The 26639-nt window shown below is 43.4% G+C and overlaps 1 protein-coding gene, 1 long non-coding RNA gene and 1 other non-coding gene across 5 annotated transcripts in view; 2 read left to right on the top strand and 1 right to left on the bottom strand.

Moving 5' to 3' along the window:
* The window catches only part of LOC118595201, a 39215-nt gene extending 20819 nt beyond the window's left edge, over positions 1 to 18396 (top strand). The window contains exons 2-6 of one of the 2 annotated variants that reach the window (XR_004946487.1): positions 293 to 366; positions 572 to 639; positions 15857 to 15979; positions 17161 to 17290; positions 17606 to 18396. This is a non-coding gene — a long non-coding RNA (uncharacterized LOC118595201). The remainder of the gene's footprint in view (positions 1 to 292; positions 367 to 571; positions 640 to 15856; positions 15980 to 17160; positions 17291 to 17605) is intronic. The other variant, XR_004946486.1, reaches the window with a different exon arrangement.
* The window catches only part of Baz1a (bromodomain adjacent to zinc finger domain 1A), an 82378-nt gene that overhangs the window by 2751 nt on the left and 52988 nt on the right, over positions 1 to 26639 (bottom strand). The window contains exons 12-24 of one of the 2 annotated variants that reach the window (XM_036205538.1): positions 23752 to 23847; positions 23399 to 23623; positions 22628 to 22793; positions 22328 to 22435; positions 20392 to 20516; positions 18553 to 19155; positions 17133 to 17296; positions 15756 to 15907; positions 13861 to 14009; positions 5506 to 5753; positions 5202 to 5428; positions 3705 to 4177; positions 1378 to 1520 (exon numbers count right to left, since the gene is read on the bottom strand). In XM_036205538.1, the coding sequence (XP_036061431.1) occupies positions 1378 to 1520; positions 3705 to 4177; positions 5202 to 5428; positions 5506 to 5753; positions 13861 to 14009; positions 15756 to 15907; positions 17133 to 17296; positions 18553 to 19155; positions 20392 to 20516; positions 22328 to 22435; positions 22628 to 22793; positions 23399 to 23623; positions 23752 to 23847 (2879 nt within the window). The remainder of the gene's footprint in view (positions 1 to 1377; positions 1521 to 3704; positions 4178 to 5201; positions 5429 to 5505; positions 5754 to 13860; positions 14010 to 15755; positions 15908 to 17132; positions 17297 to 18552; positions 19156 to 20391; positions 20517 to 22327; positions 22436 to 22627; positions 22794 to 23398; positions 23624 to 23751; positions 23848 to 26639) is intronic. The other variant, XM_036205539.1, reaches the window with a different exon arrangement.
* Positions 2446 to 2557, top strand: LOC118595874. The gene has a single exon (XR_004946574.1). It is a non-coding gene; the product is annotated as a U6 spliceosomal RNA (small nuclear RNA).

Here is a 26639-nt window from a genome sequence, read left to right on the forward strand (position 1 = left end):
ATCAATGGCTAGGAATCAACTCAGACCATTTAATTAAAAAAAAAAAAAAAAAAAATCTGACATGGGACCCAAGTAAGTTTGCTTGTTTTGTTTTGTGAGATAGGGTCTCACTATATAGCGCTCGCTGTTCTGGAACTCACTATGTAGATCAGGCTGGCCTCAAACTCAGAGATCTGCCTGCCTAGGCCTCCCCAGTTGTTGGAAGAATTCCTGCAGAGCTAGACCTGGCTGACTCCAGTGTTAGCACCTAGCCTTAACCTGCCTTTTGTGATTGCTACCTTTTGTCTCCCAGTACCCTCTAGGAGAATCTTGTCTGAGAACAGGCGCAAAGCCTATGCAAATCTGAAGAAGAATCGGAACACGCAGGTACTCTTCAGCTGAGAATTTGCATTTGGAATTGTCTTGTTGGGAAGCTTAGATGAGAGAGAGGTGTTGGTGTTGCTAAAAGGTGTAAATTGGGGAACAATAAAAGGGCCCTTTGCTAAGCTACAATGGACCAGTCTGTAGACGGATTCCCCCACTACAGCTGGAAAAGTCTAGAATCATTTTTGAGTCCTGTGTCTGTCTCTAGATTCCGTGAACACCTACATCCGATATACAACACCAGTGATGGGATCCAAGACAGCACACATGGCTAAGGTATGGTTTTTTGGGTTTTTTTGTTTGTTTGTTTGTTTTTGTTTTTCAAGACAGGGTTTCTCTGTGTAGCTTTGGAGCCTGTCCTGGAACTCACTCTGTAGACCAGGCTGGCCTCGAACTCACAGAGATCCGCCTGCCTCTGCCTCCCGAGTGCTGGGATTAAAGGCTTTCAGGTATGTTTTAATATGCCCTCTAAAACAACTCTGAGGCATACTGTAGCTTGATAACTAATTTAACATATAAGATATTTATTAATGATATTTAGTTGGATTCATTCAATGAATACTTCTATAAAATGAAAAATGATTTTAAGACAATGTCATCATTATAAAGAATCAGCTATGGGACTGGAGAGATGGCTCAGTGGTTTAGAGTATTTACTGCTCTCACAGAGGATCTGGATTCAAGTTCTGACCTGATGCTCTCTTCTGGCCTTTGCAGGCACCGCTCACACATGGTACATATGCACACAAATACGTACACACAGAAAAACTAAAAATAAGTCTTAAGCGTCCGAGACTGGCCTGGCCACGAGACCTTGTTTAAGAACACAAAAATAGAAGGCGCCTCAGTTTTGTTCAGAACAGAGAGCAACCTTCCAACCATGGGCTTTTGGAAAGGATTCAGCAGAGAACAGGTGTTTTGATAATTTCAGTTTCTACAAAGATTACAACATGTGATATAAATGTAAATCAGGTATTGTGAGCATATTTTATAAAATCTAGTATATAGTATTACCTGGATTTTAGAAACAAGTTTCAAAAAGGGCCAGCTATCATCATGGCGTACCAACTCCACAACAAGTTGTTCAAAGGCAGACAATTCGTGGACACCTCCTTGTCGGCCGGAACTTCTTCGATTCAGTGGTACAGGAGACGACTCTGGATAGACAGACAGACATTTTAGGCAGTATCAAAGCAAGCGATTTTCAAGAGAAAATGCACTTTACACTGAGATTTTTGCGAATGTATGTGTGCATGCCTGCATGTGTATGTGCACAGGTGCACAGGTCTAGCTGTCTGTGGAGGCCTGCGGTTTCTATTGGTAATCAATCCCATGGCTCTTCCATCTTATTCACTGAGGCAGGGTTTCTACATCACCTTGAGCTCACTGACAAGGCTACTCACTCTTGGGAGTTAGCTTACCCTAGATCCCTGTGTTGTCCCTCTGGGGCTCAAGTTACAGGTGAGCCTGCCACCCCGGGTTTCAAGCACCGCAGGCTAAGCTACCTCCTCAGCCCAATTAACTTATTCTGAAAGACATGGAAATCATGCTCATAACTTCCTTTGGCTCTTCAAGGTTTTGAGAATTTTACTAAAAATCTCATCAAATTGTAAAAAACAAACTAAGCATTCTCTAACAGCTTCTAAAATGTATCTTGAAGAGAGCCTATTGTGACAGGGTAGTGGTGGTATACTCATTCAATCTCTGCACTCAGGAGATACATTCAAGTGAATGTCTGGGCATTCCAGGCCAGAAAGTAATCCACACACTCCTCTTACCATTGCAGGTCTGCTTGTGACAGTAACCAAAAAAAGCAAGTTTCACAGAAGTAATGTTTTTCATTTACTTTGTTACATCTGTCACGTTTATTTATTTGTGTATTTGTGTGTGTGTGTGTGTGTGTGTGTGTGTCCCTCCTCTGCTGTGCAATGGGCATGTGGAGGCCAGAGAGCTAGGCTGCTTGTTTTCTCACATGTGGTTCTAGGAATTGAATTTAGGTTGCCAGCTTGTCAACATGCACCTTTCTTCACTGACCCGTCTCCCCAGCCCCTTTTCTGAAGAATTTGTAAAATTAAAACATTAGTCCTAGTCTCACTTCAGCAGCACATATACTAAAATTGAAACAGTACAGAGAGATTAGCATGGCCCCTGCGCAAGGATGACAACATTTTGTGGAGCATTCCATATAGGTTTTCAGTTTGTTTACTTTGGAAACAGAGTTGTACTATGTATCTCCGGCTGGCTTGGGACTCCACACGTAGAAGAGGCTGCTTGCTGGCCTTAAACTCAGAGATCCACCTGCCTCTGTCTCACGTGTGCTGGGATAAAATGTGTACATTACCATACCAAGCTCTTTCCTATTAAAAGCAGTTAGTTCCCCAAATAATTTCTAGTTCAAAGTTGACAAATGGTTAATGGAAGTTATACTGTATCTCCTTGGCCAGAGTCATTTCCAAATTCTCTCTCCCAACAACATAATCTGATGGCTCTGAAAACTGATTGTATACCCCACCCCATACACCAGTCTCCCACCAATGAACTCCCTGATTCAGACATGCGTATTGAATTCCACAATGCAACTATGTAACTTCTTTAAAAACAACAACCACCCCAGAACTTAGGGTGGGAAACATTCAAGGGTAAGAACACTATTTTCTTCAGGAGACCAAGCATGCACACTGAGCCTCACAACCATTTGAACTGCACATCTAGGAGTGCATGCGTGTGGTACACAGACATATATGCAGCCAAAACACCCCTAACACATAAACTAAAATTATAAAAACTTTAAACCTGGTCTACAGAGTGAGTTCTAGGACAGCCAGAGCTAAATAAAGAAACCCTATCTCAAAAAAAACCAAAACCAACCAAATAAAAAAACTTCACCACTCCCCCTCAAGGAATCCTAAGACCAGAGAGATGGCCTACTGGCTAAGAGCACTTACTCCTCCAGAGAGAGGACCTAGGCCGGTCCCAAACACCCTATCAGGTGGCTCACAAACTGCCTGGAATTTCAGTCCCAGGGGATCCAAGACTCTGCCCTCAGCAGGCACCTATATCCGTTTTTGATTTTATGAAATACTAAGGGCTAAAGAGACAGCTCTCTGGTCAAGCGCTTACCCTGCAAACACCAGGGTGTCAGTTTGATCACACACACACACACACACACACACACACACACACACACCACACGAGACCACTAGTGTGCTTTGACTCTACCCAGCAGCAGCGGCCTGATCACTGAACAATGATCAGGACGCTGTGTGTCATAGGAGCAGATTTGAAAAGGTGACCAAGACTCAGTTGTCTTAGGTAAGGAAGCGTATAGCTGGAACTCATACCTGTAGATTGTCTCTTCCTGCCTCTTCTCTTAGAGTCACTGTCTTGCAGAGAATGGCCTGAGGCAGCATTTAAAGGTATCAACTGTCCACTTGACCTCGCGGTGCTGACTCTGAAGTTAGTGAGGCTGGGGCTGTGGTCGGGCGTGTTATCAGCACTCTTGCGTACTTTGCGTTTTCCCCGAGGACTAAGCAGTTCCACAAACACATCCGCTTGCAGCGCACCAGGACTGTGGCGAGTGGGCCTACTAGCACTCCTTGAAGGGCGCGTTTCTGTAGGAGGAGCAGATCTGATCTTCCTCAGGTTCCTGCCAGCAGCAGTCTTAGAAGAAGCGGTGGTTTTGGGTGTGCTCTGCTGACTCCTTGAAGGGTACCTTCCAGGGTCCTGTCGCTGGCTGCGGCTTGAGAAAGAAGAGCTAAGTCTCCCTCTTGTTTTAATTGGCAATCTAACTTGTGGTCTTCCTCGTTTGGGTGGGCTATAAATAGTTAGAAAACACAATTATTGTACAAAACAATGATAAACATATAGTTACTAGTCCTCAGTCACAGTTACACACACATAAATTACTCTCGAATAACTGAACCTTACCCTACAATCCTATAGTCAGTTCTTACGTTTAGAGACAAATTCTCATGGAAATCTAAACTGTACTTTCACGTATTTCTCTGGAACAATGGAGGACATTTACTTTCTAGGTACTAGATTAGCATCGTGAAAATCAAGTTCTGAACTGTGATAAGCTGACAAAATCCTCAGGAGTGGCGGACAGCCCAGGTCAATAACCTTGACCGCAGAAGAGGCAGACTAAACGTGCATGCGTTCCCCTCCATGAAGGAAAGGGGATGGCTCTATTATTCTCCTGACAACGGTCCCCTTGTATCGGACAGTTCTTGGGCACGCTTGCCATGCTCGGTTTCTTAATTCCATGAGGTTGGTAGATATTTAAAGTGGAGGGGAAGCTAAGAATGAGAACAAAGAATCCAATATGACTTCCTCTCCTTGTGACTATATCTAGGCCTACTGATGGAGAACCAGTGGATAGAAATACCTAGTTTTTAAATATCTGCCTACTAGCTCTATCTATGCAGCAGGTATGACCTTGCCCTCATTTTAGTCCTGAAAGAGAAGGTCAAATTGGGTGCGATGGTTTCTGTAATCTGAGCACGTAGGAGGCTAAGGCAGGAGTATTACTTCAAGTTTGAGACGCGCCTGAGCTGCAGTGTAAGACTGTTTAAGGGAGACTAGGCCAGTGTCACCGCAGCAGGAATGTCCAGTTTTCAAAGCCATGCAGCGTCCTGAGTGACAGCTTGCTAAGTCTCTGAGGAGTTGTTAATGGTAATGGGGCAAGAGCCATGAACACAACATGGACTGCTTAGATTACCCACCATGGAAATGTTCCGAATAGATATAGTGCATGAAAAGACACGTGAGTTTTAGAACAGTTATGTGGGTCTGAGAGTCACAGGCTAGAAGACCCTCACCCTGCAAACTGGACTCACCTGAGTTCCTCCTCTTCTTCAGAGTCCTCTTCGTCTTGTTCTATCTCATACTCTTCCTCCTCACTTTGGCCCTCTTCTTCATCATCATCATCGATGTCGTCCTCCTCTTCCATACTCTCTTCCATCTCTTCGTCACTTTCCAAGGATGGTCTCTGCCTAGAGGAAAGTCTCCTGGAACGCTGCTTTGGCCGACATTCTGGACAAAACCAATCTCCTTCAGGAACGGTCTGAACAAAGCACAGAAATGGCCATTACCAACCGGTGAAGATCTCCATTCCAAGGTGGTAACAGAAAGATAACCTACCTTAAGCTTTGGTCGGACGCAGTAGGTGTGGTGCCCTCGGTCACAGCCATCACAGAGCACCATGTTTTCAGCGTCTCCCTTTTTCCGGCAGATCTTGCAACGTGCATTCAGTATAGATTTCGACCACATCACACTTCGATCCAAGGTTGACAAATGAAGGAAGACTTGGGATAGGCTAGCGGAGGAAAGGAGAGACTCTCTCCAACGGTCCAGGACAGTCTTATAAGAGCGTCCGCTGTCACTGCCATCTTAAATGAGAGGAAAAGAGATTAAGTTCCTGGGCGAACATAAATGTCTCCTAGAACTACGCTGTTTGGCAGTTTAAACAGTTTTAATTTCATGGTCTTTCTTGTGTCTGTCAAAAAGACTATGCTTAATATTGAAAACTAGAATTCCATGTAACCCCAGCACCTGGAGACCAAGGCCAGAACTGCTGTGATTTCGAAACAGCCTGGACTATGCAATGACTTCCGGTCAGTCTGGGTCTTGGGAGAACGAGGCTATTCACCCCCAAACTGCCCACACCTAGTGTTACATTAAAGAACGTAAGGGATTACTTAAATCCATAAACTGAAGGCTTGAGGATTTCAATAGTTAAAAGAGAAAAGAATTTAGACAATCTGTTCCCAATCTAGTCTTTGTATCGAATCTTGATCTAATTTAAAACTGGTTAAATAAAATAAGTTACTCTTCCTTTGAATCAAGTATGTTATTTTCTCATGGCCAGAAGAATGACTGACTGTTTTCTAATTTCAATATCAAGCACATGAGGTTTCTTTTGAGCTGATGGTACATATTCTGAAATTAGGTCAAGGGTGTTGGCTCATTGTGTTCCTGAGAATTAATATAACTAAACACCACTGTGTAGTATACTTTGGAAAGTTTACCACAGTAACACTGTTATTAGTCCTGCACTCAAGACTGAGGCAAGAGGTTCACTCATAGGGCAGCCTGGGCAACATACTTCGCCCTATCTCAAAACAAAAAAGCATGCCCCCAACATAAAACCAACCAGGCAACCAACCAAAGAAACAAAACAATGAAAATCCAGACCAGTAGCCAGGCGGTGGTGGCGCACACCTTTAATCCCAGCACTCGGGAGGCAGAGCCAGGCGGATCTCTGTGAGTTCAAGGCTAGCTTATTCTATAGAGCACCAAAACTACACAGAGAAACCCTGTCTTGAAAGAAAAAAAAAAAAAAGAAAAGAAAAGGAAATCCAGGCCAGCAAGATAGCACAATGGTAAATGTGTTTGCTATGCCAGCCTGATGACCTAAGCTGGATCCTGGGATGCAAAGCGGAAGGAAAAACAATGCAGTGTCCTCTGACTTTCCTACCATGCTGTGATGGCACGTGGGAGAGTGCACCCTCCCCACAGTAATACTAATTAAAACAAACAAAACTGAACATCAAGAAAACCAAAGCCCAAAGTGCTGAGTGAAGAGCTCCACGGAGAATGCCTGCTTTGCATTGCAGTCCTGGGTTTTCTACCCCCAACAATATACATCCACACACCACCAAACCAAAAACCTGCATTTTATTGTGGAAATAAAATATTGTGAAAACTAGCAGAATGAAACTAATAAAGAACTCAAATATCAGAACTATATGAAAGATGAAAAGTTACTTAATATGTTTTAGTAAGAGTTTAAATCAGGTATTCCTTTCTCAGAACCCTTCCCACTCGAGTTCTTTCTTATTTTTCCTTAATAGACTGACATTTACTCTGCTCACTTAAAAACAGCAGGTCAGGAAGTGAGTGTGTGGTTCCATGGTAGACCATGTGTCCACCAGGCATCAAGTCTTGGGTTTGATTCCCAGTGTAACTAAAACCACCACAGAGAAACAAGAGCTAGAGAGAACTTCTAAGTGTTAACTTAGTAACTCAGTGGGAGAAGAGGAAAAAAATGAATAGATGAATCAAACGACTCTCTTTTTTGTTTTCAAGACAGGGTTTCTCTGTGTAACAGCTCTGGCTGTCCTGGAACTCACAGAGATTCACCTGCTTCTGCCTTCCAAGTGCTGGGCTTAAAGGCCTGTGTCATCATCACTGCCAGGGGAATCAAATAACTCTTCAAAACTAGAGAAAATGAAGTGGGTATGGAGGGCAGTATTTTCCCATCCTCCTCTTTCCCCTTATCTAGTGTTGCTGGAGACCAGACCATGGACTTCATGCACACTACAAAACTACTCTAAGCCCAAACTAGCTCACACCCCAAGGTATCTTTTGTAGACAGTATATAAACTAGCTGAATTCTGCATTCCTATGTGAGCTCATCTTTACCTTAGGGGTGTGTAATCTACTAAAACACACTGGCTTTACCTCTGCCCCCTCACTCTGTGTTTCTGTCTTGACTTTGTTAAAAGGCTTTGGGGACAGCTCTGGCAAGAATGGTAAGGGCCAAGGAAGGGCCAGCAAGCACCGCTGGTGAAAAGATCATGAAGAAATCTTTCCAGACAAATCTGGACACCAACCCTTATTTGGCAATGGCAAGAAATAAGATTGAAGAATGGCCAACATGTCAGAGTGGAAGACAGGTCACTTATGAGAAGTCCTCAGTCTTGGGAAGCAGTAGCAGTAATTTTAGTTCATGGGCTGGTGAAACTTTGCTTATTTTTAGATACAGGGTTTCTCTGTGTTACAGCTCTGACTGCCCTGGAACTCACTTTGTAGACCAAGCTGGCCTTCAACTCACAGAGATCCGCCTGCCTCTGCCTCCCGAGGGCTGGGATTAAAGGCATGCGCCACCACCACCTGGCCACCTTTTTTTTAGGTAGCTCAGCCTGGCCTCAAATTTCGGATCTTCTCAACTCAGCCTCCTAAATGCTGGGATTCATGTATGAACCACCACTCCTGGCTTAGTGTGGGTACAACCCCAGTTCTGGGACAGCAGAAGCAGGTCAGAAGTTCTGTCATTTTTGCCTACACAGCAAGACTGAGATCAGTTATACCAGGTTAGCACTGGGATTCACTGGCCCACACCACTCTCAAGAGATCCAAACTATCTCCTGCACCCCATCCCCACCCCTTTGTGGAGATGGGGTCTCCTATGGCCCAGGGTGGTCTCAAACTCCCTACATATAGTAGGAGGCCCCTACTCCTAAGTGCTGGATCACAGCTAAACACAAACTTGCTTCCTTCACTAGCTTCAACAAGCAAATTCCACCTCATTTGTTCTCTAGGCTACACACCTCTCAAGGGCAGTATGACTTGTTTCTCTCCTCTCCCATTTTGCTGGTCTGGATAAGCTCAAGAAATTGCTAGCGAAAATGCTTTTAATATAAAACATGTACCAAGGTTCCCTATAGTTCTCTTGATGTTAGTAGGAGAAAAACATGCTGTGAAATGTTTTATGTGAAACAAGTCAACAGAAGTTCCGTTTGGACCCAGAGCCCAGTATACTAAGATGTACTTTGCACATGTCAACTTAAAAGAGCTGTGAGGGGCTGGCAAGACGCTCAGTAGGCAGAGGCACTTGTCACCAAGCTTGATACCCAACCTCTGCTCCGAGGACCCAGGGAACAACTCCCCAGTGGTCTGTCCCTTGACATCTCTCCACACACCACAGCATGCACGTGCATGCACAGGCACATCCACAAAACAAGCTTTCATTAGCTAAAGTGTAAGATGCAGAGGTAACTATTAAGATGACAGTTGCTTTGTAAGTCTCCAAGCCCATTCCCTTATATTAAATTCAAGATTTTCCTTCAAAACTAAATATGTACATTAGTACTCAGTAACACAGAGTAAAATGGTTCTTATAAGACAAAACAATTTCTGGAAAAAGTTAAAGATTTACCATCTCTCACACTAGATTGATCGTCCTCTCTCTTTTTCTTGTTCTTTTTTTTTCTAGCTCCCTTTTGATCTTTATTAATTTCTGTGTTACCTAATTTCAAATTGACAAAGTTAGTTGACAATTTCTATTATAGCTTAAGGATTTAGCCATAAGCATGACATTATGATGGAATTACCAACCTAAACAAATAATTCTCACAGTATCTCATCTAAGACAATTGATTGAGCATGATTCTCTCCTCCAAATTAAAAAGTAAAAAGCCACCAGCCTATGTGTATCAGGCAGTTACCCACAATAGAAGGAAGGGGTATGCATGCTTTCGCTCCTTTTTGGCGCTAGAGATTGGAGCTCAGAGCCTCACGCATACTAGGCAAGCACTCCATCACTGAGCTACATTCCTATCCCTGGCTGGCCTAGAACTCAGAGACCCTCTTACCTCTGCCTGCTTAATGCCCGGCCTCCCTTTCTCCTTCTACCTGGAGGGCTCTGAGGACCACACACAGGTCGATGGGCTTGCACCATAACGCTGTTACCTGCAATGTACTTGGGAGGCTGAGACAACCGGAAGCTACAAGTTCAAGTCCAGCTCAGAATAAAAAGCAAGACCCTGTATTTCCAGAACCACTACCTAAAAAGTTATTCTGAGAGCCCAGTCTGGTTTGGAATTTGTAATTCTCCTGCCTCAGCCTCCAGAATAGCTGTAGGAAAGGAGGAAGCCCTGAGTGAATGAAGTGTATTGTTGACATGGGCATGGCCATACCAAGGACTCCAGTGCCTCGGCCCCACAGGTAAGGCTAACAATGGCAAAGTATTCCTTGGAGTCCCCTAGTGGGAGGATGTAGGCCCACCTCCAATGTTGCCACCCTGACTAGAGGCTTCCTACTGAGACAGCTAAGACTACCCCCTCCTACACCTCAGCTGTACCTAAGAAGTAGGTGAGGTTCCCAATTGCTGCTGGTAGTGGAAGGTGCTCTCCATTAGGGTAGCACACCCACTGGATCCCAGCCTCCTTGTATGTGTGTCTATGTGTGGGGTTCTAGGACCCAGGCCAAGCAGGATGCAGTAACAACTAAGATCACAGATGTGTGATCCCATGCCTGGTGAGATCTTCTGTTTTAAGAAACTAGACAGTAAGTCTAGACAGCGAAACCCTGTCTGGAAAAAACAAAATAACAACAAACCGCTGAAGTTAAACTGGAAAAACTTCGACGGCTAATTTCCTATGCTGAAATATTAGAAGAATGTAGTGGATTCTCTCTCAGACATTCACAAAATGGAACCTCCTTTCTCTCTTCCAAATTCCCCGTATTCCTCTCAGCCCAGGCTGGCTTTGAACTCCGATGCACTTGCCTCTTCCCCCTGGGTGCTGGGACTGCAGACATGCCCTCTGCCACTGAACGAATGCTCAGCTTTTGAGCCTCCTTACTGAAGATCTCAAATTAAACTGGTTTCTTTTATCTCTTAGGATGAAAAGTAAGTTCTGAAATGGCTATATGTAAACTGGCTTAAGGATCACCGTGGCCCTCACATAACCACCAGCTACAAGTTGCAGTAACTCCCAATGCTAGCATTTTTCTTGGCCTAGACCTTTACTAAAATGTACAGAAGAAAATACAGGCTAACCAACTAGTTTATTGCTTGTAAGTTCAAAGTCCACCTTTGAACTTATAAGCAACTTTTTTCTTGGAGGTTTCCAAGGCTAGCCTCAAGAAGATTGGGGGCTTCTCTTTAATCTCTATCTTAGTTCAGGGAGTGACAAACCTTTTTTTATGGGATACAAGGACTCTACAACTTACGAGGCAATGGATGGGGACCTCCGGGTTAGGCAGGGAGATCATTCTGCTGTTGTCCTTGATGGATGTGCCATGACCTGGCATCTCCAATATCTGGGGTCTCCCCTGTGGCTGAGGTTAGGCCTCCCCAGGGACTTTGAATTTACCCTAGGAGGCTAGACCTCAGCCGCTCTCCATGACTCCCTCAAGTTTGCATCTTTCAAGCCTTCAAAACCAGCAACATGAGACATCTACACACTGCCAAGTTCTGCTGCCAGCGTGAGATACAGCTTATCTGGACACAGCCTGTGTGTGCTGACCTGAGGAAGAAATACTTCCCTACTGGCCGCCTGATAAGGAGACATTGTTTTTCCTTAGTGGCGCTGATCACTTGACTCTTCAGTGTTAGTTCATCAGCACACACTCAGTCCACAATACCACACAAACAACCAAGTGTCAAGAGAATCCTTGCCTTCCTCTAAAACCTCAGCCAAGACTCCATTGTCTGCCTTTTCTCAGCATTCTTATCTTCTAAGCCCCCACTAGAAAAGCCAGTATGTTCTGAGCACAGGCTAAGCAAATATTATACCACCAAGCTGTGCTCCTACTCCCCTCCAACGCCCCTTCATTTCCCCCCATCCCCATCAACACCTCTCCCCTCCACCAGCTTCTTTCCCAGGCTCGTGACTTTAGGTTTGGCTTTGTGATCCATTTCTTCTAACTTGGGACATTTGTGTGACCATTGGATTCCCATAACCCCTGGTGGGCACACAGCTGAAGGCCATTATTTTAGCTCTCCTGAATCTACCAATAACAAACAGTTCAGTGAGAGTCCACTGTCTTACAAGTCATCTGGATACACCGGGGTAGCACCTGAGATTTCTTTTTTCAAAGGAATATGAGAAACTTTTGGTCTGATGGTACAGGCCTGTAATACCAGCTGGTAGGGCACCTAAATAAAGCAGGAGGAACAAGTTCAAGGCCTGCCTGGGCTCCAGACAAGTTCAGGATCATCCCAGGCAACTTAGTGAGAGCCTGTCTTAGAGCGGATTAGGAAGAGGGCTGGAGACACAGCTCAATGGCAGTGTTCGGCTAGCCTGTGTGGAGCCCTACGTTCAACCTCAGTACCAAAGCCCAGCAAACCCAAACATGCCATGACAATGGATGCTCAAAGAGGAGAGAAAGGCCATAACAATCACTACTGTCAATGTGATGCGATTATTTAACTTCTAGTAGAACTATCAAAGTTTAGAACAATGTGATGGTAGCTATAAATCCTTCAATCTAAAGACATTTTATGAATAGATTCATTCTGAAACTGTCTACAGCAGTGGTTCTCAGCCTGAGGGTTGCAGCCTCTTTGGGGTTGAATGACCCTTTCACAGAGGTTAGCTAAGATCACCAGAAAGCACAGATTTAGTTATGAATAGCAACAAAAATAATTTTATGATTAGGGGGTCACATAACACGAGAAACTGAGGCTGGGCGGTGGTGGTGCATGCCTTTTGTCCCAGCATTCGGGAGGCAGAGCCAGGCAGATCTCTACAAAGTGAGAACCACTGGTCTATAGGAATTTAAAATTTTATTTATTTTTATGTGTATGAGTGTTTGTCTACATATATGTATGTGTACCACATGCATTCCTGGTGCCCACAGAGGCTAGGAGAAGGTGCTGGGAACCAAACTTGGTCCTCTATGAACATAATGCTCTTAACCAACGAGCCATCTTTCTGCTCTAACATTCTGTTTTTTTTAATTACTTCTCACATTAATATCAACTATTTAAGAAATTCAGTTTATTCATGTTGCTCTTTCCAATGAGATCAGAAAAGTATGGTTTTTATCTCCTACATAACACCAACGATATATATATATATATATATATATATATATATATATATATATATATATATATATATTTTAATTAAAGACAAGGTCTCACTGTGCAGCTCTGACTGGCCTAGAACTGGTTGTGTAGCCCAGGCTGGCCTTAAACTCAAGAGCTCCACCTGCCTCTGTCTCCTGAGTGCTAGGATTAAAGGCATGCGTTATCATATCTGACTAACATGATGAATTAACTTAAAGCCTGAAGAAGACAAATTTGAAATTCGTATTTTCTGAAAACATAATAATTAGGTTCTTAGGCTGGCCCTAGAAAGTCTATTAATTGCATAAATAGCCCAAAACAGTAGCTAGTATTATTTCTTTCATTCTAACTACAAACTGTAGCTCAGTGATAGTTTGCCTAGCAGGCATGAAGTCCTGGGTACAATCTCCACCACACACACACACACACACACACACACACACACACACACACACACACACACGGTAGAACAAATCATCATCTATAGTCCTAACACTTTATATTTCTAACTTAAAGTTTCTTGGGTAATGCATATTTTTAAAACAAATCTTCAAGTGATGAAGATTTAAATCAGCAACAAAAAAATTTAAGTCACTTAAAAAATGCTGTTTTTATATAATTTATATTATTTCAAGTCTGGATAATAGAGTTTGACAGTATTTTTGAAACATCACACAAAAAGAAATAGTTTTTTTAAAACATTCACTAGAACAATGCTTAGAATAAGCCAGGAAGCAGTATCTATGCATTATTTAAGATACATCTTACCTGAAAAGCTTATCTTTTAAAAATCAAAAACAATTTCAAGCTCATTCTATGAAGCCTGTCAATTTCATTATGTCAGCCCATACAGTTCCAATGAGGTAATTTCTAATCATTGAACTGTAACTAGTATTTTGTAATAAGAAGATACTTACCAAGCGGAGCTTTGAGGAAACGCCGCTCAATGCCCTGTTCTATCTGGAAGAGGGCCATGGCCAGATAATGAACCACATTGCTCACCGACTGTGGTGTACTGCTATTAGTTGAGATGGTACTTGGAGTTTCTGTTTTAATCCCCCAAAGTCTACAATTAAAATAAAAACAGTTTATGGTACTGAAAATCACATTAGGTGAAACTTGGAACTACTCACTCTCGCAAAGTTTATTTATGTGTGTGTGTATATGCATGTGTGCTCATGCCATAGCATTTGAGTGAACGAATTGCAGAGGTTCACTTAGGACAGAAGGGTACCTAGTCAAGCAGGGGAGGCTTCTGGGGAAATTTCAGAGAGCTGAGGGCGGCAGACCTCCAGCCTATGGATCTTGGCAGTCTGTTATTATTGCTCTGCTTCAGCTACTGGGTAAGAACCTTGTAACTAACTTCCCTTCCTCAGGAGATGTCAACCTCCAGACTTCCAGCCTCTGCACATCAGCTTCCCCACAGCAAACTTCCTAGAGTACTTTCTGTTTGTTTGGTTTTGTTTTTCTGAGCTACATCCTAGCCCACCTCAGAATTTACTCACTTACTGAGTTGTGAGAGTGTCCTCTGTTGTAGAATATTATTAAATAACAAACAAAAGCCGGGCGGTGGTGGCGCACGCCTTTAATCCCAGCACTCAGGAGGCAGAGGCGGGCGGATCTTTGTGAGTTCAAGGACAGCCTGGTCTACAGAGTGAGTTCTCGTAAAGGCACAAAACTACACAGAGAAACCCTGTCTTGAGAAAAAAACAAAAAGCAAACAAAAAACCAAACCAAAACAAAATAAAACTAAAAACCCCCAAAAAACAAAAGATGTTTGTCAGTCCCTAGGGAAAGGTTCCAACAGGCCACAATGGAAAGGTGTCACACTAGACTAATCAACTGTCATTTAGACATGGTAATTTTCATCCTAGTCTTTAGGAAGGAGGCAATCTCTTGATAATAGCTACAAGTGCCAGGTGGTGGCAGCGCGCTGTAGTAGAATATTGTTTTAAGGTGTGTTACTTTTGTTTATGTTGCATTTGTTTACCTCTGTGTCTAGAACACCTGATGGTCTAATAAAGAACTGAATGGCCAACAGCAAGGCAGGAGAAAGGATGGGCGGGACTGGCAGGCAGAGAGGATAGATAGAAGGAGAAATCTGGGAGGAGAAAAGAAGAAGGAGCTAGAGAAGGAGGAGGACTCCAGGGACCGGCCACAAAGCCACACAGCCAGCCACAGAGTAAGAAGAAAGGTATAAGCCCAGAGGCTAGACAGTTAAAGATAAGAAAAAGATGGCAAGAAACAAGCCTCCGTGTGTGATTTATTTGGGAGGTGGGTGGGTGGTGGGCCTCACAAAAGAGCAAAAACAACAGCAACAGTACACATATAGAAGTCAGAGGGTAACTTGTGATAGTCACTTCTCCCCTTCCACCTTGCTGAAAGGCAGGACCCCTCTTGTTGTTTTCTGCCCTGCTGTGTACTGTGTACTGGTCTCTAAGTTTCTGGCCAGTTCTTCTGTACCTATTTCTGTCTCCACATAGGAGACTGCAAACAAGCACGTTTACCTGCCACGCAAGCAGGAGACCACAGTTCACATTTGCAGTACCAACATCAAAAGGAAGACATGGCAGCATGAGACAGGCAGGGGCCTGCAGCTCACTGCCTAGCTAGCCTGGCTGAATTAGTGAACTCTAGACTCAAGAAGAGGCCCAGTCTTAGTGAAGGCTAGGAGACACTAACTTCTGCTCTCCACACATGCAAACACCTGCCCCAAATAGTAATAACAGAATGAAATTAACATTTCCTAAAAACCCAAACAGACTACAGGGGCAAGCAGGAACTGACCATTACTTCAGAGAAGCCTTTGTACCTGTCTCTCACTATGACCCTTGCTTGTTCAATTTCTATCTCCTCTACATCTTCATTCATAGTTTTAATTACTCCATTTTCTTTGTTTTCCTCACTTAACAGCTCATATCGTCCATTTTCTAAGGCGGATCTCCAGACATGTCGATCTGTAACCTGTAACGAAACCCAAATTTATTAACTCGGAATTATGAGAACACATTACTCCTAAAAGGCATTCCTTATATGGTAAGATTAATTTATGTATATTCTAGAAGAGATGAATCAAAAGGCATCTAAGAAAACACGGTTACTGCACTCAGGAGGTCAAGGCAAGAGGACTAGGGTTTCTCTATGTCGCTTTGTGCCTTTCCTGGATCTTGTGCTGTAGCCCAGGCTGGCCTTGAACTCACAGAGATCCGCCTGGCTCTGCCTCCCGAGTGCTGGGATTAAAGGCATGCGCCACCACTGCCCGGCTAAGTTTATTTTTAAAAATCATGTGTGTGGGTGTGAGAGGGAGGGGTGTGTGTGTGTGTGTGTGTGTGAGAGAGAGAGAGAGAGGGGGGGGGAGAGAGAGAGAGAGAGAGAAGCCCAAACTGGCTTTGAATTCATGGTGATCCTCCTGCTTCAACCTCTAAAGTGCTGGGAATATAGGTGTGAGTTTTATAATCAAATTTTTTTTTTTTTTAAAAACAGGTTCTCTCCATGTTGCTCTGGCTAGTCCTGGAGCTCACTTTGTAAACCAGGCTGGCCTCAAACTCACAGATTCACCTGCCTCAGCCTCCCAAGTGCTGGGATTAAAGGCATGTGTCAACATGCCTAGCTATAAACAATTTTTTAAAATTTAAATTTAAGTGTATGAAGTGTTTCATCTGTATGTAAGTGTATGCACCACTTAAATGTTCAATGGCCATGGTGACCAGGAGAGAGTTAGGTCCTCTGGGAATGGAATTACAGAAGGCTGTGAGCTACCACTAATTAAACCCAGATCCTGGAAGAACAGCCAGGGCTCTTAACAGCTGAGCCATCTATCTTCGCAGCCCTTTATAAATGACTAAGTTGGCCACAGTAAAAATGACAAATGGTGGTGAAGACATGAACAGAGAGTATGTCACAGGCATGATGGTGAGAGCCTGTAATTCCAGCACTTGGATGGAGAGTTCAGGCAATCCAGGCTGCAGTGTTAGACCAGCAGCTGGAGATGCACTTCGCTGGAGTCACCGCCGGGTATGTATGAGGCCCCATTAGCTGGGGGACAACCAACTGACCTGACTAAGCAGAGAAAGCAGGAGTTGGTTAAGGAAGGAGATATCCTTATATATTTCAACATCTGATGAAAATATAAAACATCTAGAAATATTTAAACATTCTCGCTAAGTTATAAACATCAGAAGGGACAAACCTTGATTGCTCCTAATGTCCCTTGATAGATTCTGTCTTCAATATCCAAGAGAAAGTCTCTGAGCCGCAGCTCCAGCTGCCTCTCTGCAGACATCTGTGATGTGTCCCATGCATTGGAAGATCGCCCCCGAGAAGAAATAGGCTTGCTATCAGCTTGAGGTTTGTCTGGAACAACCATCAAATATCTCTTATATTAAGACTTTCTCCGTACAAAGAAGATATGACATGATTTTGAGAAAATTGACAAGAAAGCACCACAAATCCTCAATAGCAACAACCATAAATCCGGGAAAGGGTTTCTGTTGCAGTGATAAACACCATGGCCAAGAGCAGCTTGGGGAGGAAAGGGTTATTTCACCTTACAACTCTCAGGTCAGGAACCTGGAGGTAGGAACTGAAACAGAAGCCAAGGAAGACTGCTGCTTCTTGGCTTCCTCCTCATGATTTGCTTAACCTGTTTTTTTTACCCTCCAGGACCAGCTCCCTAGGCATGGCACTTCTTGCAGTGAGATGGGCCCTCTAACATCAATCATCAATCAAGAAGCCCTACAGACTTCCCGACAGGCCAACCCCATGGAGGCAAGACTTTTTCTTCCCGGATGACACTAACTTGTTGTATCAGGCTGACATGAAACTAGTCATTACATTGTATCCAGACCATACAAAGAACTCTTACAATAAAGACATCTAACACACATAAATAGAAACAGACATATAATAGACACAAAAAGATAAATAATCCATTTACTGGGCAAAATGGGCAAATATGTGCAGACATTTCTTTAAAGGAAAATATACAAATAGATTCTCCCCAGTGAGGATTCACACCCCTGAGGATGGCTGATATAGAATGTTTACCTTCATACACCATGGGTGGGAAAATAAGTGTAGCTGCTTTGGGAAACAAATTAGCAGTTCCCTGAGTGTTAAAGTTACCACATGATAAAGTAATTTTACACCTGGGTTGCTTTCCCTCAAGTTGTTTTGTTACAATAATGCAAAGCTGAATAAGGACAAGGAATGAGAAGACCCTCTTACACTATAGATGGTTCCTCATGATCCAAACAACATAAAGACATTTTGTGAATCTTGTCTGTATAAAGAACTCTATGCCCACACTATGATTTGCAAACTAAAAGCAGGTCAAAATGAAACCTAACATATTTTAACATATATGTAACAGTTTGATATAGATTTAATCCTCAATGATTAGGAATATAGGAAGAGAAACAGGAAAAAAAAAAATCCCACAATGAAAGCTGGGCATGGTGGCACTTCCAGCACTCGGGAGGCAGAGGCAGACAGATCTCTGTGGTTTCAAGGCCAGCCTGGTCTACAGTGAGTTCCAGGACAGCCTGGAATATGCAAGGAGAACTTGACTCCAAAAAATAAAATAAAAAAATAAACAAACAAGAATTTACCTGAAAAGTGGAATTTCTCTTCAGAAAAGTGGGCCAGCTGCGCACAAATCCTGCTCTTCTCCTGCAGCAGGGTGTCCTTTAGGGCACTTTCTCTGTGCCCTCTGGAGTTGAGAGCGTCAATAAGCTGGTCTAGCTGCTCCCGAGAGCTGTAAAAGCACCACCGATTTGGCTTACGCACTGGTTTTGGCAGCAGTACAGAATCGTCGAATGGACCTTGGTCAAGGCTGGAGGTAGATTCAGACATGAAGGACTCTTCAGTTTTAACAGACACCTGAGGATCATGAGACTGTGCGCTATTATTATGAAATGATGAAGGTCTAGGCAATAGCATGTCTTCCGTGAGACCTGAGAAGTCTTCTTCTATAAACAAGCCAGGGATAGAGGGGAAAATCCAGTACCGCCTGTACATGCGGTCTCGCCCCAAAGGGAAGATATTGGTACAGGCGATGGCGCTCTGGATCTTGTCGAGGAGTTCCTTCTCTTTCTGCTGGTGCTCCTGCCTCACGGCTGCCTCCGCATCAGCAGGGAGGGGCTCCTGCTTTATACAGCAGCTCATCTCTTCCTGCTTCACACACTGCTTAACTCCATTGTGTCCTGCTTTCCCTGTGTTGAAATGAAATATATCATTGTATCTTATTTATTTGGTTTCTTTGGATTTTGTTGCTGTTATTGTTTGAAAAGGGGCCCCATTATATAGACCTGGCTGGCCTGGAGCTCAGAGAGATCCACCTGCCTTGAGCTCTTAAAGGACTCTGCCATCACACTCAGCTTCATTGTATTTTACATTTTCACTAAACAAATATGAGACATGCCGGGCTGCGGTAACAGCAACTTAGGAGACAGAGGTAGATGAATCTCTGCATTTGAGGCTAGTCTGGTCTACAGAGTAAGTTCCAGGGCAACCAGGGATACACAGGGATACCCTGTCTTGAAACAACAGGAAAGAAAGAAAGAAAATACAAGACACTGAGACACAGAGCTAACCACAATTTACTGTGTTGTGGACTGGACTGTGTTTTTCAGATTCCTAGACTGAAGCCCAAGTCCTTACAGTGGCTGTATCTGCAGCTGGGGCCTTAACTGACCTGAGTTTGGGTGCTAAGAACAGGACACACTGGACCTCCTCTTCCTCTTGGGCATTGTAAAGACACAAGGAGAGATCTTTGTGTTTAGGCCTGCACACTGCTTTAATACATTATAAAGTAAAACTAGATTTAATAAAACTTGCTAACTAAAATTGGAAGAAGTTACTCAGAAGGCAGAGATAGGTGAGGCTAGCCTGGTCTACACAGTGAGTTCCAAGCCAGCCAGGGCTACAAAGTGAGACCCTGTCTCAAACTGCCACCAACCTCTCAAATAACATTGGAAGTTAGGAAACACTGATCTATGCTAGGCATAATGGTTCAATCCCAGCACTTGGGAGGTAGAGGCAGGTGAATCTCTGAGTCTGAGGCCAGTTCCAGGATGACCAAGACTACACAGAAAAACCTTGACTTGGGAGGTAAAAAGAAAAAAGAAAAGAAAGTAAGTTCTAGTCAAGTCTGTCTTGATGAAATACAAAACAATCCCATAGATACAGCTATGTTTTTTGCAACATCATTTTATAACAAACTGGTCATTTTTACAACTCATCATGAGCTATAAGGCAGATGTTTAAGACACCACACAGATATATTCATGTAGCATCTACCTAAATCTCACTCAGAAATGGAAGCCTGAAAAATCAGGAGTTCGAGGTCAGTTCTGGCTACATAGTTTAAGGCCGGCCTGAATAAGGCTGAATCAAGACCTAGCTGAGAAACAAACAATCCTGCCATAAATGACCTGACCGATAGATACCTCTTCTGCTCCTTTTCTGGGACCCGGGGTCTTCCTCATCCTCAGTAACCACATCAGGGTCCAGGTCTTTCCGCTCTGTTTCTTTGCTCTCAGTACTAGTGTCAAAATCTTCCCGTCCTTCCTCCCTGAAAGGAAAAGGAATGAGCTTAAAATCCTGAGAGAGTACAGGAGGAGTGACTCAGATATGGACGAGAAAAACCAGTTAAACCATGCTTGGCCCTAGAGCACCGGGCAAAGTGAAGATTTGCATTTATATATTTCATGTCTATGTGTTTTGCGTGCGTGTATATATGAGCACATGTAAGTGTTTTGCCTGTGTGTATATATGTGTACCATGTATGCTCCTGGTGCCTGTGGAGGCCAGAAGAGGGCTTGGATCCCAGGAACTGGAGTTACAGATGGTATTGAGTACCAGGTGCTGCTGGGGCAACTCTCCAAAGTGAGTTTAGAGACAGGAAAGGTGACTAGAGAGCATGCTGACGGTGATCTAGCTGAGAAAGTGGATAATGTTGTAGGTTCCTTTATGCTCGGGGCTGGCTACGTGGTGATAATGGCTCCGAGTAGGGAAGAAGTAGAGAGACAAACTCCAGGGGAAGTAGTACCATATACTCCAGATACCCTAAGTGGGTGGAATGCACACAACCTGCTGCTACTCCATTATGTTTATGTTGCCTGAATTTAAACTAAAATTATAGGAACTTTAGAGTGAATTCCACCATTTAAACTGGGCACAGTGGTGCATAGCTAGCTAGGGCTATGAAGAAAGACCAGTTTTAAAAAAACAAAATAAACAATCTCTTCTTATAAAAAAGAAAAACCACCATTTCAAAGGTACAGCTTAGTGATGTTTTTAGCACATTTACAAGATTGCCTGTGGTAGTGTGGACGAGAATGGCCCCCACAGGCTCATATATTTGAGTGTCTACTCTCTAGTCCGGAGACTGTTTAGGGAAGGATTAGGAGGTGTGTCCCTGTGGGTAGGCTTCAAGGTTTCAAAAGAGCAAGCCGCCTAGGGCTGTCTTTCTCTCAGCTACTGTTCAAGTACCGTGCTCGCCTGCTTCCCACCATGATGAAGAGGGTTAACCCCTGGAAACTGGAAGGCAGCCCACAATCCAACACTTGCTTTTCTAAGAGTCACCTTGGTCATGGTGTCTCCTCACAGGAACAGAACAGTGATTAGGACATCATGCAACTGCCAACACTAATTCTGTAATATTTTAATTATTCTGACAGAAAAACTTCTTATTCATTAACAGCCATTTCCCCACTGTCCCCAGCACTACATACTTATTTTCTACCTTATTTAATTTAGCACAAATGTTTTCAAAGTTCATCTGTATTGTAGTAGATAACAGAACTGCCTTTCTAATTATGGCTAGGTAAAACCTGTAGAGATGCAGAAGATGTGGACCTCTTTGTTTACACTTTTAGCACACGATAAATGCTACGTTGTTACTTTTCACAATTTACCAATACTGTTAGGAATAGGTGTGGTGGCATATGCCTATAATCTTAACACTTGGGAAGCAGAGGCAGGGGATTCATTCATGTTTGAGGCTATCTTGGCATTTACCAAGGATGGCAGAAATCAACCCCAATCCCTCTGTAAGGCTTAGGACTGTGAAATAGTGTGCACCTATGTTGCTGGCGGCTGTGGAGGGGAGAAAGAAATGAATCACTTAGGCAAGAAATATAACTGGTTAAAAACGACCCACTGAAACTTTTCTAGAAAGTTATCATTTACGACACTAATTAAAGAGAAAAGGTGCCGGGTGGTGGTGGTGCACGTCTTTCCCAACACTCGAGAGGCAGAGGCAGGCGGATCTCTGAGTTCTAGGCCAGCCTGGTCTAAGAGCGAGTTCTAGGACAGCCAGAGCTACACAGAGAAACCCTGTCTTGAAAAATCAAAGCCACAGGAGTGAGACTCCAGCCATACCCGAGGTCTGCAGCTGGCCTCCGCTGCTCCCCCTCCTTCAGCCTTTCTTGTTTCTCTTTCATTTTCTGTTCTTGTTCCTTCAGTTTTTCTTCCTTCCGTCTACGGATTCTGAAAGTCAAAAGGTACAGCCCACCTGACAAAGACACTTCACAAAGCTTCGCGTCTTTACAGACAGTGCTCCAAATGCTACTTCAAACAGTGCTGGGGAAGCCCACCCCAGGCTGGGGAGAAGCACCCCATGTCAGCACAAGCCGGTGCTGTGCCCCCACAAGAGCGCCAGCGAGAGTGAGCACTGCTTACCGAGCAGCCGCGGCCTCTCGCTCTTTGCGATGTTGTTCCGCCTTGAGCTCTCGGAACTCCTGCTTGGCCTGCCGTAATACGTCGACGTAATCTTCAATGAAATCCCTAGTAGAGACCAGGGTCAGGAGCTTCCCACAGAGAGCGTGGAGAATCTTCATTTTTTCTCCTGCCAAAATGCATAATTTCTGTGTTATCAATGAGAAAAGGGGGAACAGCATTTGACAGTTTTTAATTTGTAACTCCACGACAAGATGCCTAAGAAAAAACAAGGAATAGCAGATGTGGTGGCACATGTGTTTAACGCCAGCATTTGGGAGGCAGAGACAGGCAGATCTTTGTGAGTTCAAAGCCAGTGATCTACCACAGTGAGTTCCAGGACATCCAGGGCTACATAGTGAGATCCTGCCTCAAAATGAAACAAACCCAATCAACCAAATGACCCTAACAATAAAATGGACTTCTTTCTTTTCTTTCCTTTCTTTCTTTCTTTTTTTTTTTTTTTTTTGGTTTTTCAAGACAGGGTTTCTCTGTGTAGCTTTGTGCCTTTCCTGGAACTCACTCTGTAGCCCAGGCTGGCCTCGAACTCACAGAGATACGCCTGCCTCTGCCTCACAAGTGCTGGGATTAAAGGCGTGTGCCACCACCGCCCAGCCCTTTATTTTCTTTAATGACTGATTTATCCTCTGGGGTATCTTGCTGGCTTGTTAGTTTTCTGGATAAAAGAGATGGGTAAGAAGGAAGCAGATTCGAAAAATTCCAACTTGAGTTTACCTGGTGTCAAATCATACACAGAAGTGCTGGACAGTTTTTTCACCAGACTGGGATTGCTCAATCGAAGCTCCATGCAGGCATCATCTGTAGCATCAAATCCTCCTCGTTTCTGATATCGGTACTTTGCATTTGCTGATGTCACATCAGCGCCTGAAGCTAAGATGTGCAGTCTGAGGATTTCAGAAAGAGTGCAGCTATCAAGATCCAAGCTTTTCAAACTGCAGCCTATATTGTTAAAAATAAAACAGTCATTTAGAAAATAAACAAGGAATACTCAGCAATGTAAATGTACCTTAATAAATTAAAATAAAATGCCAAACCAAAAAAACAACAACAAAAAGGCCCACACATACCCTGGTGTAACTGTGGCCATGCAGCGGCCACAGACGTAACTGCAGACAGTGCAGATTTTGTGGGGTCTGCATCTTCATCCAAAGCCTCTGATAAATCTTTAAGGAAATAAATACTTTATTCTAGTGCAAGAATATTTGGGAAGAATGCCCTTCTAACGATGAAAGAAACAGCGCACAGCTTAACATTCAGGGACCTCAGAAGAACCAACGCACATCACAGCATCATTCACATTCTCTTGGTCTCCACCTACAGCAACAGATCCTGGAACACAGACTGTACACTAACATTTCCTTATAGAGCACACAGAAGACAATTTCCAAATTACCAACAAGATGCATTTACATATTCCAAAAATGGCAAAATGTATTTTAGAATTAAAAGAAATCACTCTTTCAATGTAACTTTAGAAAGTCTGCTTGGAAAGCTGAGTAAAGATATATATACAATCTTATAAACATCTTAAGATTGAATCATAACAAAGCATAGGTTGTAACCATCACAAAATTGGCCTAGAAAAAAATTGCCAAAACAACTTTAAAAGCCAGCACTGCTATCAATTATTCATCCTTTTCATTAAATATGGGAAAGATCTCCCTATACTTTCTAAAAGAATTGCTTTAGCTCTGAAAACTGTTTAGGTTACAGTAGAACCAAACTGCAAATCTACTGGTGCAAATATATAAGCATCATATAAACAATTCTTCCCAATTATAATATACAGATAAACAAGACCAGATAAACCAGCTCGCCTGCGGCTACAGAGCTGTGTTTTAAGGTATTCAAACAGCAGGCCATATTCTGGCTTTAGCACTGCTAAAATACATCCTTTAGACAACTCAGTTCATCTGAGCTTTTTTCTTAAAGGGTTGAGTCTAGAAGAAATTCTAGTTAGAAGCTCAACATAAGAGGATCCTTTGTTTGATGTAAGGAGGTGAGAATTCTACCCATCCCTCCTGTCACTCTCCTCCTGCCCATCATCCCTCCTGTCACTCTCCTCCTGCCCATCATCCATCCTGTCACTCTCCTCCTGCCCATCATCCATCCTGTCACTCTCCTCCTGCCCATATCCATCCTGTCACTCTCCTCCTGCCCATCATCCATCCTGTCACTCTCCTCCTGCCCATCATCCATCCTGTCACTCTCCTCCTGCCCATCATCCTGTCACTCTCCTCCTGCGCTCCCACCAGGACTCAAGTTTGTCCGTTTCTGCTTGCACAACACTCTTAACATGCTTCACTGAGCAACACTTCCAGTGACTAAGTGAACCTTAGTGAAAAGTGGCTACCATTTCCTAGGAAAAGGCAATCCTGGGGTCAAGTCTAATCACAATTACAGATGTTAAGACGCAAAGCATAAACAGAAATTCCCTGATTAAATTTAGTGCACATGCTGAAATCACATCTACCAGACCTAACCCAAATATATTTTCCTACCAGAGAAATACAAGACCTAAAACTTCACATTTTTTCATTTATATATAAAGCCACAACAAATTTAACACTAATAGGCACTATAATTACCCATACTTCCTGACAGAGACACACAAGTGTGCTAGATCTCGTTCTTAGTAGACATTATCATGTCCAATCTCTACCATCTAGAGGAAATCATCATTTCAGAACAGAGGCTACAGAAGCCTTAAGAAATGAACCATTGCCGGGCGGTGGTGGCGCACGCCTTTAATCCCAGGACTTGGGCGGCAGAGCCAGGCAGATCTCTGTGAGTTCGAGGCCAGCCTGATCTACAGAGTGAGATCCAGGACAGGCACCAAAACTACACAGAGAAACCCTGTCTTGAAAAAACAAAAATCAAAAAACAAAAAAAGGAAGAAATTAACCATTAACAGAATGATTGTTTTATATATTACATAAAATGACATGTGAAAATACGTATTTACATTTAAAAAAAAGTGCATGAGTGTGTGCACCTTAGTGCACATCTGTGTACCATGTATGTACACGTGCTGAAGGAAGCCAGAAGTGGGTGTAAGATCCCCTGGAACTGGAGTTACAGACAGTTGTTAGCCTCTATGTGGGTGCTGCAGTTCAGACCAGGGTCCTCTGCAAGAGCAGCCAGTGCTCTTAGCTGCTGAGACATCTCTCCAGCTCAAAATGTGCGTTCTTAAACTGAATTGTCTACCACGTGGCACTCTAGAGAACTCCAGGTACCTCTTTAGAATTTGTTCAGCATCACCTGGCTGAACTGTATCCAGCATAACTGTATGAAGCAGTTACATTTATTAGATTTGGGGGAGTGGGGTTAGGACAGGGTCTCTCTATATAGTCCTAGCACTGAGCTCTGTAGACTAGGCTAGCCTCAAACAGATATCCTCCCGTCTCTGCCTCCCAAGTGCTGGGATTAAAGGTTTACGCCACCATATCTAGCTTTACTAGATATTTATTTATTTGTTTATTTATTTATTAATTATGTATATAGTGTTCTGTCTGAATGTATGCCTGTGCACCAGAAGAGGGCACCAGATCTCATTACAGATGGTTGTGAGCCACCATGTGGTTGCTGGGAATTGAACTCAGGACCTCTGGAAGAGCAGTCAATGTTCTTAACCTCTGAGCCATCTCTCCAGCCCCTTACTAGATCATTTAATTGTGTGTACAAAGAGGTACACACAATTCCAACACTCAGTAATGATATGGGGTGGTGGTGGTGGGGGGACAACGACTCACAACTTTTCTGTTTAATGAGGATGCTCTTGCCCTTCAAAGCATTTTAAGCTTGTGGTATAAAACTAAAGACAGGAAACTGGTTATGGTAGAACATGATTGTGATCCCAGCACTTCGAAAGTAGAGGTAGGAAGCAGGAGGCAGTTCAAGGTCAACCTCAGCTACAAAGCAAGTTCAAGGCCAACGTGAGTTATAAGAGATTCTA

Source organism: Onychomys torridus, chromosome 14 (assembly GCF_903995425.1).
Source record: "Onychomys torridus chromosome 14, mOncTor1.1, whole genome shotgun sequence".
In the NCBI taxonomy this organism is placed as follows: domain Eukaryota; kingdom Metazoa; phylum Chordata; class Mammalia; order Rodentia; family Cricetidae; genus Onychomys; species Onychomys torridus.